Genomic DNA, 15,744 nt, shown 5'->3' with positions numbered 1-15,744 from the left:
CCCCGCCCCTTTCACATGGACAGCCTCCATAGCATCAGGAAGCCTGGAGGAGAAACCCACCGCGCTGCTCCACTCTGTCCAGCCCAGGCCCTAAGCGGGAGTGCCAGAGACCAGCTCACCTGAGTGCTTTGTCAAGGGTCAGGCCAGTGAAGTCAAAGAAGCTGAGATACTCCTCTGCTACCAACTTGCTAAATTCGTTACTGTAATTAAAGAGGGAGTAGTCAGCCCTTTCATCAGGGAAGAAGACACTATCTACAAGAGGAACAGAAGGTTGCTGTTTCCTGACCAGCCCAAACTCCCAACGAGACACTGCAGACATGATCCCAGACCCAGGGGTACTTTCTCCTAGCTCAAAGTGCTGCTGGAAGACCTCTAAAGTGCCTTAATGCGCCCATAGCCTAGCACTGCAGCTACCAGCCCTAGACACCTGGGAATGAGAGATGTGGGCCCCAGTGCTACCCTCTGCTGTGCTGCTGGCCAGGCAGAGCCTCCTTCCAAACCAGCCAGCGGGAGGAGGCCGTAAGGATGTCCTGTGGTCATCTGGCACCTTTTCTCTTACCTAATACTCTCCCATTGCTGGACATATCCCCTCCTTCTACTGCAATATTCCTGCTCTTTACTACACATTGGCTCCCATCCCACCCTCTCTTCACAGCACTTTTCTTGCATGCCAGATGGATGTCCCTGGGACCTGGAGTGGGATAGCTCAGCTGAGCTTCTGGCCCTGCTCATGCCTGAATGCTACTCAAAAAACCATTCCCCAACCACATTTCTGAAGGATGCTTGGAGATGTCTTGCCTTTAAAGCCAGAATGGATGCTGTTAAGTTCCTCTGTCTGCCCAACTCAGGTAGCACAAGTGCAAGAATAATCAATGAATGCTGGCAAGGAATGGGAGATGACCTCAACATGCTCAGCCTTTGCCATATACAATTCATTTTCCTTCTCTCCACAAAATGAAAAGCATATTGCTAAGTGTTGCACATCCAGTTTCAAACCGGGACATGTTACAGGTGGAATTCATTGCTTTTTCTCCAGCATTGTTTCATCTTCTGCTGCAAGGTGGATGCTGTAAAGCTGTTTGGAAGCACAACACATAGCAGGATCAGACAGAGCAGTGTGACAGCTCCATGGGAGAGGTCCAGGCTGAGTTTTGAGAGGCAGGACATAACCATTGGTGCTGGAATTTGCAGAGAAGGCTGTTTCAAAGCTGTACGAAGCCACAAGGCCTCACACTCATAAAACAATTTTATCATTTGGGATTGCTTGCTCTGGGGAAGAACATGTGCTCAAGGCCCCATGGCGCCCCCCCCCGGGTTAGCCTGTCTGAAGCTGTGCCACAATGATTGGCATGCAGATTCCTGCCAGCTTCCCAGGGAGACCTCTCCACTTGTCCTGGGATTTGACAGAAAGGTAATGTGACATTCAGGAAATGACCACAGGTTTGTGAAAGCAGATGTCACCACATCTTCACTGCTGTGCCAAAGAATGAGCAGAAACAAGCAAGCCCCAGACCTCCTTTGGGATCTTCTTAGCTCTAAGTCTGCAGAAGACCTCGTGCATTGCCTATGCCAGTGCTGGGAACTAGCCAGTGCTCTCCTTTTCACAGATCAGGTCCCACTTCACAGATGCAGTTGTAGACTCCCAGAAGAAAAGGTCGGATTCCTTCTGTTTCGGCACCTATTTACCAGGTCTCCTGGGGACCCTCTTGGGCACTCTGGGCACTGGGTACACAGCAACAACTGCCAACTACTGCAGCACTGCAGCAATCAACAGGGCAGAACGGTGACTATCTCGCCCCACTTAACTCAAGCTGGGCTTGAAGGACTGGCCCTGCCCAAGGCTCCCTAAAGCCAAAAGACTTAACATGTCTACAGCCCAGCACAGATCTTGGGTGGGCTGAATTGCCCTTGAAATGTCTTCATGGCCTACACTGGGAGCTACATCCTCATTTATAATCTTAACTAGACCTATAGTAAGGCAGGATGAAGGTGGGTAGGAGCTCCCCTTCCTCCCACTCTCTCCCATCAGGGAAGCACAGGAAGGTAGGCAGGCCTTGCTGCCTGTCTTTCAGCTCACTGGGTCTTGCTGAAGGCCAGGAGTCCATAGGGAATTTGTGACCCTCAGGACAAGTGGTTTGTGCCAGATGCTGTGGTGCCAACGGAACCCAGCCTGGGTGCCTATTGTGCCTTCCCATGTGCCTCACTTGGTTCCTCTTTGCTTGGAAAAGCTCCAGGCAGGCATTGCCATCTCTGCCAAGGGAACTGGACAGTATTCCAGGACACATGAATGCAGCCAGCCCCTAGGAAGCAACAAATTCCTATGTCTAGCCAGGGGCTCGGTGACATTGATGGACGCTTCTCCCTGAGCTCCAGAGCCAGTTAACATGCCCCAGGCATGCCTGGGACACAGAGCTCCAACACTGGCCAGGGCAAGATCATGGTGTACACTAAGGTGAGTTTAGGTCTTTGCTCTGGTTTCCTCATTCTCTCTCTCTGTGTCAATCCCAGTCCCTCTTGCAGGAACCAGTGATACTTCCACCATGCAGCCCAGAAATGACAGAGACATGCCCAAAAGAATAACACGGCATTTCCCACGGGGACACGTCTGGAATCCCCTGGCTCTACAGACCTCCTCTCACCTTACATTCCAGCTTGATGCTTCCTCTCTCTGCCTAGTTTGGAAAGGTCCAGGCACCAAGAGTGCTTACTGACCTCCCAGTTTCACTCCTACATGGCTGGACATGGACAGATATGTGTTGTTTTGCAGCCTGAATCACACTGTCCTACAGAGCCAAGCTGTACAGTCCAGAATCTTTTTTTGTGCCACAGTCACTTGGGTCAAAAAAACCAATTGTCCATAGGAAGTTTGGCTAAATAAAATTCACCTAATCTCCAGGGGAGGAAAATACACTGCATGCCCGTGCCATACTGACCATGGGACTGCCAGACGCCCCAGTTCTCAGTGCTCTGCTGCCTACTTTGTTGCTGCCTGTGTGGTGTTGGGAGCACAGTGCTCTCCTGGAACACCTTGAAAGGAAGTGCTTGGCCCTACCATCTTCAAAGTCTGGCAGCTGACACAGTTCAACCTCCATCCACCAAGAGATGTGTGACCATGGGTAGTGACAGAGCTGAGACAAAGCCACAGACAAACCCAGGAACAAGAATCTTCCATGGAGGGTTCAGTTGCCAAAACACAGATAAAAAGACAAAGATAATTTCTGGATTTGAGATTAACTTCACAGAATTGTGTCTGCTGGAAATAAAGTATTTGGAGATACCCACCCTCCAATTCCTTGTTCATCAAGCCTTTTCTACGTGTTTGACAAGGAAGAATTGTTTTTGGCTTGCTTTGTTTTTTATTTTTTGGTGGTTGTTTTTTTTCCAGAAAAATTTGCCAGAGAAAATTGCCAGTATTCACAAAGAAAAAAAAAAAAAAGGGGGGGGGGGGTTAAAATGAGTTAAAAAGCTTTAACTAATTTTTAAGATTTTACTTTTTGAACAACCCTCCTAGCCAGTCCACCTCCTACATGAAGCTGGCCTGAAAGCATGACTTAAACTTACCCTGCTCCCACCACTGCAGGTTCGTCTTACATGGTCTTAAGCGAGCAAGACCAATTTGAAACACACTTCATCCTTTTTCTTTTCCTGCTCTGCAAATCTGCTTGCTTGATTCAAGGGCCTGCAGCTGTATCCAGTTCTTGTGCTGGGAAATTATTCAGATGTCAAAAACCCAGCCAATCAAAACAGAAATTCTCTTTTAAAGGCTATGTCAACTCCCAAATGTGGGTCACCAAACAGCTTTCCAAGGTGTGCGTATTGCAGGTATGAGTCAGGATTGCAGGAACTAGCAAAGGGACACACTCAGATGCACCCCCAGAGATCAATTGCTTAAACTTCCCCCATTCAGTAAGCTGGCATGGCAAATTTGCAAGAAAGGTGAAGATGCTAGATGTGAGGGAGCAGCAACCAGCAATGCACCTGGCACAAGAACCAGAGCAAAAGAGAAGAACAAGGTTGCTGCCAGATGATACAAAGATTCTCTCAAGGAGATACTTTGTGGGCTCCTTCTGTGCCAGGACTAAGCTGGGAGTCACAGACAATCCTTGGTACTGAAAGCTGGGGTATTTGCTGAGGGACATTTGTGTCCTGCTCATCCAGAGAAGAGTAAGACATTGCAAGTACATCAAAAAAACCCAGCAACACAGGTTATATCTGATCCAGGAGAAGGAAGATGTGGATTGGTGTCCTCACACCCACTAGCATCTTAAAATAATCTGCTAACTGCTACACTCATTTCTGTTACTCTGTATCTTAGAGACTCTCTCATTTTTGAATAAACATGTTTTATTTTCCTTCTGCCTTACCCAGACAAACCTATCAGCTGAGGTGCTTGGACTTTTGGCATGTACCTGGCTCTCCACCAAACCCTTCATGTCATCTGTACAGACTGAGTCAGGGGACACTGCAGCAAGAAGATTTTGAGGTGCACACATTAAAAACCTGGAGACTGGTAGGGAGCCCAGTGTAGGTTCAGGTGTGGATCCCAAACCCTTCAGCCTGGGGATTACTTTAGGCAGGGTCTTGCTGAGCCCTTACCAAACACAGGGAACTCTTCGTTCTGGCGGGCAGCAGCTTGTGGCAGTTAATGCCCAGTACATGCGAGCAACTTGTAGGATTCAGATTTCAAGGGCATTGGACTTGGACCAGTTTCAACTGGAAGGATCTTCAACAGCCCCAACTCCACCCTTAAAGCCCTGGTGACAGCAGGCTTGTCCCTTCCTGCCTTTGACCTGTCCTCCCAGAATGACCACTGCTCCCCAGAACCTCCCTACCACAGCTGTTTCTGCTGGCCGTGCTCAATGCTGCCATCTCAGTCGACCCCCTTGTAGGGTTGGCTGCAACCCAAAGTTCCACTTACTTTTTCCCAAGCTGGCGTGCCACATCGCAGCGCTTGAACCCTTCGAGGTTGTAGAGGCGCTTGGCCAGCCTCTTGGCAGCCTCGCTATCCACCCTGCAGCCGTTTGCTAACGTGTCTGTGCTGCCCTGGTCAAGCTGCTCCATGCTGCCCATGTCAGAGTCAGAGTCTGACAGCACGTCTTTCAAGCTGGCGTCACTACACAGAAACAAAAAAACAATTCAAGGAGCAGCAATGCAACACCATGAAACTACAGAAAGTTCCATATTTTGATTTCTTCTTGTCCTAACCGAAAATACGAAAAAACAACAACTTGTTTGTGAATTGGACATTGCTCAAACCCTCTCTCATTTCAGATCAAATGAAATAGTACAGTTTAATTTCAAATTTGAAAAAAAAAAGGTTGAAAAGAAGGTGACTTCTCACTGAGAAATGAAGATGTATCCATTCAAAGCAAGCAGCCCCAACACCTTTTTAAGCTTCCTCTCTCTCCACTGGTATAGAAAAGGATACCAAGCTCTTTCAGAGATGTGGACATCTAGGAAATCTTAGGGATAGGGATGTTATGCTTTTCAGTTAAGAGTATTTTCAAGGATGAGAAACTGCACTTGTACAAATCATGCCAGTGGGACTGACAGCGGACCTGCTGTCCCTGGTGGGCTGCTCCTCTCCCAGCTGCTGGCTGTTGCCACAGTCAACAGGCTGAGCAGACCCACTGGCATTGTGTAGGTGGGCCTGCATGTCTATTATCTTGCCCGAAACCAGTTATAGTATTATGGAACCTATTTGCCCATTTTGAGTGGTGTGGATCATGAAGGCTTGATAGCTAGCTAGACATACCTCCTTACTCCAGCTCTCCCATGACCTGGCTGCTCATCACCTGGCTTCCTCTGCAAGGAACTGCCCTGCAGATGAGCTGCTGCCTCCCAAGGACGAGGGTTTGGGCCTGAGTTGGATCAGAGGATGAAGCCTCTGCTGATCTTCTCACTGCCTCACTGCCTGCAGAAGAACCTTTATGGAAGCCTCTATGGAGGCACCCAGTCCTAAGTGAAACCTTGAGGTTTCTCTGCACTTCAGAGCATACTTGGGGGTGTGCTTGACTGCCTCCAACCTGCTAAGGGCTTTTGCAGATATCAGGCAGACATGGCTGTGGCCTACCCAGAGAAGCCTTGGCTTTGCCTGCTGTAAGAACAGATGGGATTTGTGAGGAATGGTGGTGACCTCCAGAGCAAAAATGAACACCAAGGGCAGAGTCTTGCCTTTTCTTGGGCTCACAGGGCTCCTACAGGACTCTGCAGCTCACAAGTAGATTAGGGGTCTGGGTTTGAGAATAAGGAAGATTCAGACAGAGGTTGACCTTGGACTTGTTGGTTGCATGCCATGAGACCTTGGTCTCCAGCTGCAGTCCTAACCTACAGATAGGAAAGATTTTCCTGTTTGTGTTTGGCCTCTGCCATGACAGCACATGAGAGGAAGCATGAGGGGAAAAAAAGCAGCTCTACTTCTATCATGTCCTCTGAGCTGTGCTCCTGGACTGGGACCCCTTTGCCCAAGGAACTCCCAGCCTGCCTTACCTGATGGAGTTAATGATCTTGGTGGTGTCTTCCTCCGACCCTTCTACGTGGAACCCATTTGGGATACTCTTCAAGGACAACCGACTGAGCACGTTCTCCGACCTGCTGCTGGTAATTGAGTGCCTGAGAGGGCTCCCAAAATCTCCCTCCACTGGCTTTGCTGCTGCCTGTTCTTGCTTATCAGCAGCCATGTGATGAAGGACTTCTCTCTGCTGGGCTACCAGTTTCTGCTCCAAGAGCTCTGGGCTTTCCTTGACTCTTTGCTGGATCAATGGGGTGAGTGGGGCCTCAAAACTGACACAGCTGTCTGTCTCATCTGTGAGAGAGAGGACATCCAACGAATCCAAGCTGCTGTAGTATGTACCCTTCATAAGGTCAGACTCAACAATCTTCTCAAAGGTCGAGCTGAACCCATCCCTGATGTCTTTGAATTGAAAATGTTCCTTGTCATCGTCACTGAAGCTCAGCTTGGCATCTCCAGAAGCAAACCTGGACCAAAAGGGGACACATAGAAAATAATGTCAAGGTAATTGCTTGCATTGTTCCACTTGGAGCTAGGAGGCAAGAGAAGAGGCAAAAATGGATGCTGTGATTATAGGCCCTTGGGACCTTTCTGTGATATAACCTGCCTGGTTCCCAATTTTATTACAAGCTTCTAGAGATGAAAAAGGCAGGGTTTTATGATGAGCATAAAACCCAGCCAACCCTTAATTTGGTTATGCCCCAGTAAAAGGCCAGAACTGGAGGCATTTGCATCTGACACTGGCTACTGGATCCACTGCCAGAATGGACTTAATCTGCAGGTTATCTCTCCCTTCGAGTGCTCCAATTATGGCTACTTCAAAACCATGAAAATCCTTAAGATCAAGGACATTTCATCTAACTTTGGAAGCTGGCAGCAAATGTCCTTGATCCCTTTTTTAGCGGAGAAAAAGCAGAAGCTTTTAGGGAGCAATTAATAGGCTGTAACTTCAGTCTTTTTTCTTAGATGAGGCACCCTAGAAGTGCAAGACACCCCAAAATAGTTTCCTTTCCACTAAGAGGGATGTAAAAGGTGATGGACATATACCCAGGCAGGGGAGGCTCCATGCTGCTTTACAGCCAGCCTGTGGGATTCAGGCAGAGCATTACAGGCAGGACAGGAGGCTGCGAAATGCATCAACCTACAGGCCTAGGTTCCAGGTATACATGGATGACCATCAGCAACCACAGCTCTGTTTGGCTTTGAATGCAGGGGCATTCATTCCAGTGTACATTTCAATGTGAACCCCCACTGGGAGAATTCATCTGAGTCAAATCCAGCAACACTCACTGCACTGGGAGCCCTCTGGAGCTGGGAGGACCCAGTGCCTCCTGAAATAGACCAGGCTGCAAGGACCTGCCTAAAATACCCCGGGCTTCTCAGGTGAAGCCTGCCTCCCCGCTTCCAGCAGACGCTGCTGTCATCTGCTTTGTCAGAACCAGGCACTTCATTCTGTGATACGGATGAAAGTTAAGGGAAGAGTAAGCTGCTTTTCCTCCGCCTGTGATGGAGTTAACTTCCTTCACAGCAGCACATACAGTGCTGTGGTTTAGAGTTGCGCTAAAACAGTGTTGATAATGCACTCGTATATTGCTGAATGTGCCTGCACAGCATCAAGACTTCCTCTACTTTTCACTTCCCACCAAGCAGTCTCTGGGTAGGCAAGAGGCTCGGAGGGAACACAGATGTGACAGCTGACCTGAACTGACCAAAGGGATATATCATTCCATATAATCTCATGCTCAGGAAAAAGAAAAAAAAAAAAGAAAAAAAATGTGGGTTTGGTCTTTCAAAGTGGCCATTGCTCAGAGACCGGCTGGGCATCACTCTGCTGCTGGGAGGTGGTGAATGATTGCTTTTTGTATCACTGGTGTCGTTTTTTTTTCCTCTCTTCTCCATTTACTAAACTGCTTTTATCTTGACCCATAAGTCTTCTTGCTTTTGCGCTTCTGACTCTCTCCCTCATCTCATAGGGGAGGGTGGTGAACAAGCACAAGGACAGGTGCTTAGTTGCTGCTTAGTTGTTGCTTAGTTGCTGCACCTCCTCATGGTTATAATAACTATGGTTATTTCTGTTTGGAAACCCTGTGTCAATGTCATGGCTGGGCCCTAGTGCCTCTCCCAATGAGCACGGCCTCCCTTTGCAGCAGACAACATTTCCCAGAGCTGAATTCTGGGGGTGGATTGGGGATGAGCAAGTTTCTTGTGCCAGCTAAGGAGATCCTGTACCTGTGCATGCCCAAATCCATATACTGTTAGTAATGGTTCCTACTGGGTGCCAGTGTCAGCCCACTCCCAGCCTTGCAGAGCATCATGTGGCACAGAAGAGATTGGAAATGGACCTTGGAAGGGAGCGGCTCTAGCTCAGAGGCAGCAAAGCACTCGTGAGCCAGACATGCCAGAGCTATGAAAGTGTTTCCTAGGAATTTGGACACTTCTGAATGCACTTTACAAAACAGTTCAGTCTTTTAGGTGGGGAAAGTGAGCCACACACCACACTCCATGGAATCACTTATAGCAAAAGTAAAGAGAGGAAGAAAGGTACAGCCTTGTATCCCATCTCCACCAGCAGTCAGCAGAGAACAGGGAAAGCAAAGCAACCACTCCTGACAGCCCAGCCCACAGCCAACCACATGTTTCCAGCTCCCAGCTCCATCTGCAGCTTACAGATGCCCCGGGCCAGAGCTATTCTGAACATCACTGCCATGCCTAGGCATAGGCTCAATGGACCCCTAAAGCCAGGTCTACCCATACCATTACTGATCTGGGGTGCATACTTGCTTCTCTCAAGGCAGGAAGGACTTGCCTGTATTTCTGCTGCACAGCTAAGCAAGTACCAAGGAGGAAAGGCTGCCCCTGAAGAAAGAAGGTTAATAAGGCCCTGAATTTACTCGTTCAGATATACCGATGTAGTGTCATCCATTCCTGGAAATCCTAGCCCTTCAAAATGCCTCAGGCAGAGTGGAAGATGGCTGGCTATTTCAGGACAAGGTGGCCCTAAGGGCTAGGGAATGTACACCTTGCCATTTTTGTGGAGCAGCCAGTTCTCATGGGCAGCACAGGATACACCATGCCTCACATGGACGAGTTGTCCTTCAGCACCCTCATCAGCATGGCAGCAAGAACTCAGCATTTCCATGAGCATTAACTGAAGGCAATAAAATTGGACCTGGCATCCCTTCACATAAGGAAGTCTTAAAGGTTATCACACTTATTTGCTACAGCCAGTGTAGGATAGGAGGTTCTCTGCCAACAGGGATCTCCTGCCTCCAAGAATCTACAAGAATGAAAGACAGTCATAGCACAAGACGGGAAACTGTGGACAACGAACAGAAAACCAGTGTAAGGAGGGAAGACTGCAAGGACAGAGGTGCACATAGCCCCACTGCTGCAGCGAGAAGCAGGCACAGGTCAGCAATTAGGGAAGGATTTGGATGAAGGAAGATTTTCCTGCTTCTAACATGGCAGGGCAATGGCCACTGAAGAGTAGAGGACAAACCAGTGTTCTCAGGTTTCTTATTTCTCAGGATCCCAAGAGTCTGAAGAACCCAAGTGGGTCAGTATGCTCCCTTCTTCATGATGCAGGATGCCAGGCTAGCAGGCTGGTGAGCTGCGGCAGGAACAGGGGATCCCAATGCAGGGAACAGGATAGACCCACCTGAAGGGCTGTGCAAGGAGGAAGACACCTAGAGGCTTACACTATGTTCATGATACCTGTGTCTGAACCTGACTATGTTTTCAAACCTAGCTCTGCAACCTCATGGGTAAAAGCTTGCATGAATCCATAGACGCATATAATCCCTTGATTCCAGGAGCTCAGGGCTTCAGAAAACTCTCACCCAGTTCACCAGAGCCAGCCATGCAGCAAGCCAGACGTAAGCAGAAACTAATCAGACAGCAGCAGCTCCACAGACTATCTGTTACACCCCAAAGACCCCTCATGCTCAGGAATGCTTGTCTTTACAAATCCATCCATCCATGCCTGCAGGGTGAAATGCAGTGCCCGGTCATAACTTTGTGTGGAGAAAAGATCTCCTCCTTCTACAAAGTTTAAAAACCTCATCCCTTGTGACAGGAAGGACTTAACAGCTTCAGCTGCACTCAGTGGTAGGAATTACAGACCTGCCTTGGAAGCTTGTCCCATTGCCAAACGTCTTGCAACAGCTCTCATCCCCAGTGAACTTCCATGTCCCCTCCCCTACAGAGGGTCTATGTACTCCTCACACCAAGGAAAAACCCTGAGCCTTTGTAGTTTCCCCAGATCCTCTATGAGAGCCACCACACCACCCCTTGGCCTGCATTGCTTCACTCCCATCACCAGCACGTCTTTGTGCAGGAGCACCATGCGGGAGGACCTGCCCTGGCCCAACCCCATGAGGTTTGGTGCACAGCATGTGTTTCCAGGGGTGTTGTGCACTTCAGCTATGCCTGTAGGTATTCTCCTGGCTGCTTCTGGGTATCAAACCGATCAAGATCCTTCAAGCCCTGCACCTCCTGGATATTACTTAGCAGGTCCCACATTGCCATAATCCCAAACCAGACAGTTCCTGCTCTCTCACCACACTGAACAGAGTCACTTCCATTAGCTGCTCACACCATAAAGCTTCTATTTTCCAGCCCTTTATTTATCCCTTGAGCCCAACTCATAGAGCAGGCAACAAAGTGAAAAAGCCTGTGTCCCTACAAATGCTCCAGCAAAGGCTGCGTGGGACAGAGCGCAAAGAACAGGAAAGAGCTGTGGTCCTGGGTGAGTCAGTGGGCACCAACAAGTCAGGCACATCGCATTTCTCTTAGCATCATCCCAGAGAAGACAGAGGACAAAGAGCTTACACCAGCCCAGGAGCACTGTCTCCAGCTAATTCAAGCAAAGCCAGGCAGGCTGAGGTGGGAGACAGCGGAAGACCTCACTTGTGTGAATGAACTCGACATAGCCTCCCTACAGAGAAGTGTCACATACTTATTACACAGTGGGGTAGGCAATTGCTTTACTTAAATAAGGAGCCGAATATTTATTTGCATTGTAATCACAAGGTTTTGTGAGTGAATTGAAGCACCACTGTATCTAATTGCCTGTGCTGCTTTTCCCAGTCATCTCTGAAATGCTGTTTTATTGCTTACGGCGAGGCATGCAGAGCAATGCACTCGGTTATTATTGCAGCTGAACCGTACTGGGTTTTTATGCACTGAGTTGTTTATATTTCACTTCTCACTGGTTAATTAGCTGTAATAAAGAAGAACCTAGTTTGCTGTGTTGGTGGAGTGGGGAGGTCTGTCAGAGAAGGACATGATGGAAATCAGGACTTTCTTGCCCGTGCACCACAGGCTTTCCGTGAAGTCTGTCTGAAACTTTATTTAATGTAATTTGAATTGCTCAATGACTATATGTTGCCATGGGAGGAAATGTGTGGGCAAGGCAGCAGCCCCAAACCTGCGGGTACTAGATGTATCTACAAACCAAAGGTGGGGATTCCTCTGCTAACAAGTTTGACCTTATTGCATGATTTCTGGGACTGAAAGCAGAGAGTGTCATTCACTCGTGAAACTCTCAGTTTGACTGCAGAGCTGTGACCTCCCTGCGCTCAGCAGAGCCAATGTTGGGGGCTTCTGGGAAGGTGAAATACCTATAGGCAACACACGTACAATGATCACAAAATGTGGCTTTGACAAATGGTATATTGGTATGCCAATGGGATAAACTAGAAAGCGTGTAAAAGGGATCCAGTTAATGAGAACTGCAGCACAAGATTTAAAGCTTTGTCTTTATTTCCTGGACCTTTTCAACAACCATTTCCTGCATTGATGCACAAATCTACCTTCAGTGGGTCAATCGTGCTTTCTTTCTCCAGATCAACCATGGAGTTGATGACCTCAGTTGACTTTTTTCTCCTTTTTCTCTAGTGATTCAGTGGGAAGAACCTTGCAGCGGGAAGGACCTTGCAACCCCTTCTTGTAAAGCACTTTAAATGCAGGGACAAAATGCATCATATGAGTACCAAAACATGCAAATTATAAATTATTTATTCCCAGGAATGAATAGTTGACTGCTCATCGGTAAAACATTAGGCCAGAGACAGAGAAACCCCAGGTTCTACTATATCCAGAACGGGTCATAACAGAAGCAGCAACATACTGAAGGAGAGTAAAGAAAGAACTGGGGAAACTCAGAGATGATGCAAGATGACAGTTACTTCTCAGTGCCTCGATCCATCTGTCATCTTTGTTACTCCTGACCCACACTGATCTAGGAGAGCCAGACAGTCGGTCAGGAAAGACCAGCTCCATGCTGTGTTTGGCCCAGCCATATGCTTCTGTCATTTAGCCTAAAGATAGCTGGTCAAAGTACTAAGGAGCTCAAAAACAGTGAGCTAACCCAATTTTAGGCAGTGTGTGTATTCCCAGATTTCAGCTGTGTCCCTGAAGTTTTCCAGCTGCCCTTCTGCCTTTGAATAATGCGTGACTTATCCCTTGCGCATTCAGCTTCCCAAAAGACTTATTTGCTATCCAAGTAAATATGTTTAGAGCATAAGATCATGGGCTGTGCGTGCAGAGCCCAGTCATGTTGCATCATCTCCAGATCCTCAGCCTGCCAGTTCTCCCAATTCATGCTCTAGAACCTTAAAATAATTGCACTTTCAGTGATTGTAGCAGCATTCACTGGCCACCCTTAGATTCGTCTTGAACTCACAATCTCTACCAGGGAGCCACATACCGAGAAAATACGATTCCCTTGCAACCCGAGAGACTTGCAGACATCTAAGATCTGACCACATAGCTTAAAGGGCTCGTGGGACCTGCCTGGGGGTGGACTCCTCCAGTTCTCAGGATATCAACAGTCTGCATTGGACACTCTTCCTCTCTTCTTCAGTACCTTCAATTGTGCTTGTTGGAACAGTGCTGCTCCTTCTTGGTGGGGGCCTTGGGTAAATGAAACCAGCAGCTTTTTGCAGGGGAGCCTGTTCAACTCTGGAGGTGCAATGAATCAGGGATGCCTGTCGTCAGCCCACGCGCTGTGCGGCTTCCCAGCTCTGCTGACACTCCTGCCTACACTCCAGACAGCGCTCCGAACAAACGGCTCAGCCTGAAGCCTGCTCTGGACTAAACTAGAGGTGATTCACAGGCCCCTCTTGGCCACCCTCTCCCTTTCACACATTTTCTTAAGAAGGCCAAGCTCCTCTGTGACAACTTCTGCTCTTCTCCAGCCCCCTCCTGCTTGCAGCATCCTTCCTGTGCCACAGTAGGTACACAGGCAGGGCAACAAGATTCACAGCAGCCATAAACACCAGCTGGCTACAATGCAGGCCCCTAGATGATTTCTGGTGGCAAAACTCCTCCCACAGGGATGTCACTGGAAGCACCCCACCTCATCCCATTGACCAGTCATTTCCCCTCAGCCCCCAACCTGCAGAGCACCAGGGAGTCTTGGCACTTACAGAGGCATAAAATCAGCTGTGGACATTGCACTGATGTGAGTGTCCCCCAGCCCTGGAGCGTTCTCCCGTGAAAACAGGCTGCCAGTACAGAGGACACAGAGACCGGAGAACATGGCACACGTGCTGGTTTGTCTCAGGCTCTTCAGAACAGGGTGACACTCGTGTCTCTGTCCTCTCACTGCTATGCCTGTGCCACCCAGGCTCTGGTAACACCTGCTACAGGTGCAGCAGGGAGCAAAGCTCAGTGTCTTGACCTCTCTTAATAACAGCACCGTCCTTTTAACGCAAAGTTGTAGCCTGCTAGCCCCAGGGACTGCCCAAGTGAGCCACGCTGCCAGGGACTTCCAGGGCATACCAGGCTCCTGGGCAAGCCCTGCTTCTCATCATCCCCCAGCTGCCGTGCTTGCCCTAAGTTATCTTGGGTAAATCTACCGTAAGTGCTGCAGCTGAATCTTCAACTTGGAAGTGGCACACCCCCAAAGTGAGCACAACCAGCACCCCTGACATCCCTAAAGCTTCTCCTTCACTTCAGTGCCTCTGTGGGCAGACACTGTCTATAATCACAGCTTTTCTGCATTTGTAACAGGGAAAAGCAGTGTGAGAAGCACAGGGAGAAAAAGAGTGAAAAGCCACAGTCAGCCATAAGAGCAGCTGCAGCTTTTTAAATTGATGAGTTACACGTGGGCAGAATAACTGGAACCAAGGAGGCTCGAGAAACAACACACACAAACCAGAGCTGAGCCGACCTTACAACGGCTTCACACTCACCCAAACGGCTCCTCGGGCTCCTCGGCACCCAGAGCTTCTGAGGAGCCCAGGCTGCTGCGGCGCCGCTCCTCGCTGAGGGCTTCACTGGGTCTGTCCTGGCCGGGGGAGCCCCTCTCTCCGGGATCCGCGCTGCCCCCGCCGGGCTCGCCCCCCTCCTCCTGCCCGGTGGCCAGCTCTGCCTCCCCGCCGTTCGCTGCCGGGCCCTGCTCCGGGCCGCTCGCACGGCTGCCGTCCGTCCCCGCTCCCGGCCTCTCGCCCGGCTCCGCCGCCGCTCCCAGATCTCCGTTCCCCGGGCCCCCGCGCTCCCCCTCCGCTGCCGGGGAGGGCCGAGCGTCCTGCCGGGGGCTGGCTCTCCCGCTGGCAGGCTCCGGAGCCTGGCTGAGCTGCTCGTCGCCGTCGCCGCAGGCCAGCGTGGCCGGCTGTGAGCCCGAGAAATGCGGTTCTTGGCAGCCTGCGGCCGAGCATGGGATGTGGCTGTTCTCGCTCATATTCCGCTTGTTCTCCCTCCCTGCGCTCAGCTCTGCCTCGGGACTACCTACAACGGAAAAGAAACCACGTCACGGGCGCCCGTGAGGGCTGTCAGAAAGGAGTGAGCTTGTCAATAGCAGTTCAGAAGGACAGCACTTTGAAGGGGAGGACAGAAAAATGCCCCCCACCCCTCTCAGCCCCTCAATATATAAGCAAGGACGAGGTTTGCTGCTTTTGCAAAAGCTCGTTACCCAGCACAGTGAGATCTGGAGAGGAAAATCTGCTGTTGTGGTCCTGAGCCATCAGGGGCCCAGGCACCCACCTTCTCCTGCTCCTCTCATAACCCCCAGACACCCCCAGCCCCCAGCACAGGGGCCCTGTACCATGCAGGCTGTTGGTGCCCCAGCAGTGGCACTCAGCTGCCCAGGGCTGGGGACAGGAACGTGGCACAGCTGATTTTCCCAGGCTGGCTACTGGCGTGCTATTGCCAAGTACTCCTTGCCTGCCAGAAATAGGAGAAATAGGGGAAATAGGAGGTTAGTGTGATTTTTTTTTTTTTTTTTTTTT

At 49.7% G+C, this 15,744-nt stretch overlaps 1 protein-coding gene across 2 annotated transcripts in view; it reads right to left on the bottom strand.

The window, feature by feature from the left end:
- Positions 1-15,744, bottom strand: part of PSD2 (pleckstrin and Sec7 domain containing 2) — a 90,572-nt gene that overhangs the window by 31,654 nt on the left and 43,174 nt on the right. For both annotated transcript variants that reach the window (XM_014959670.1, XM_014959671.1), the window contains exons 3-6: positions 14,710-15,244; positions 6,490-6,978; positions 4,919-5,113; positions 120-200 (exon numbers count right to left, since the gene is read on the bottom strand). In XM_014959670.1, the coding sequence (XP_014815156.1) occupies positions 120-200; positions 4,919-5,113; positions 6,490-6,978; positions 14,710-15,197 (1,253 nt within the window). In that variant the 5' untranslated portion in view covers positions 15,198-15,244. The remainder of the gene's footprint in view (positions 1-119; positions 201-4,918; positions 5,114-6,489; positions 6,979-14,709; positions 15,245-15,744) is intronic.

The sequence above is a fragment of the Calidris pugnax genome, unplaced genomic scaffold (genome assembly GCF_001431845.1).
Source record: "Calidris pugnax isolate Ruff unplaced genomic scaffold, ASM143184v1 scaffold418, whole genome shotgun sequence".
In the NCBI taxonomy this organism is placed as follows: domain Eukaryota; kingdom Metazoa; phylum Chordata; class Aves; order Charadriiformes; family Scolopacidae; genus Calidris; species Calidris pugnax.
This window is presented reverse-complemented; position numbering and strand designations above follow the sequence as displayed.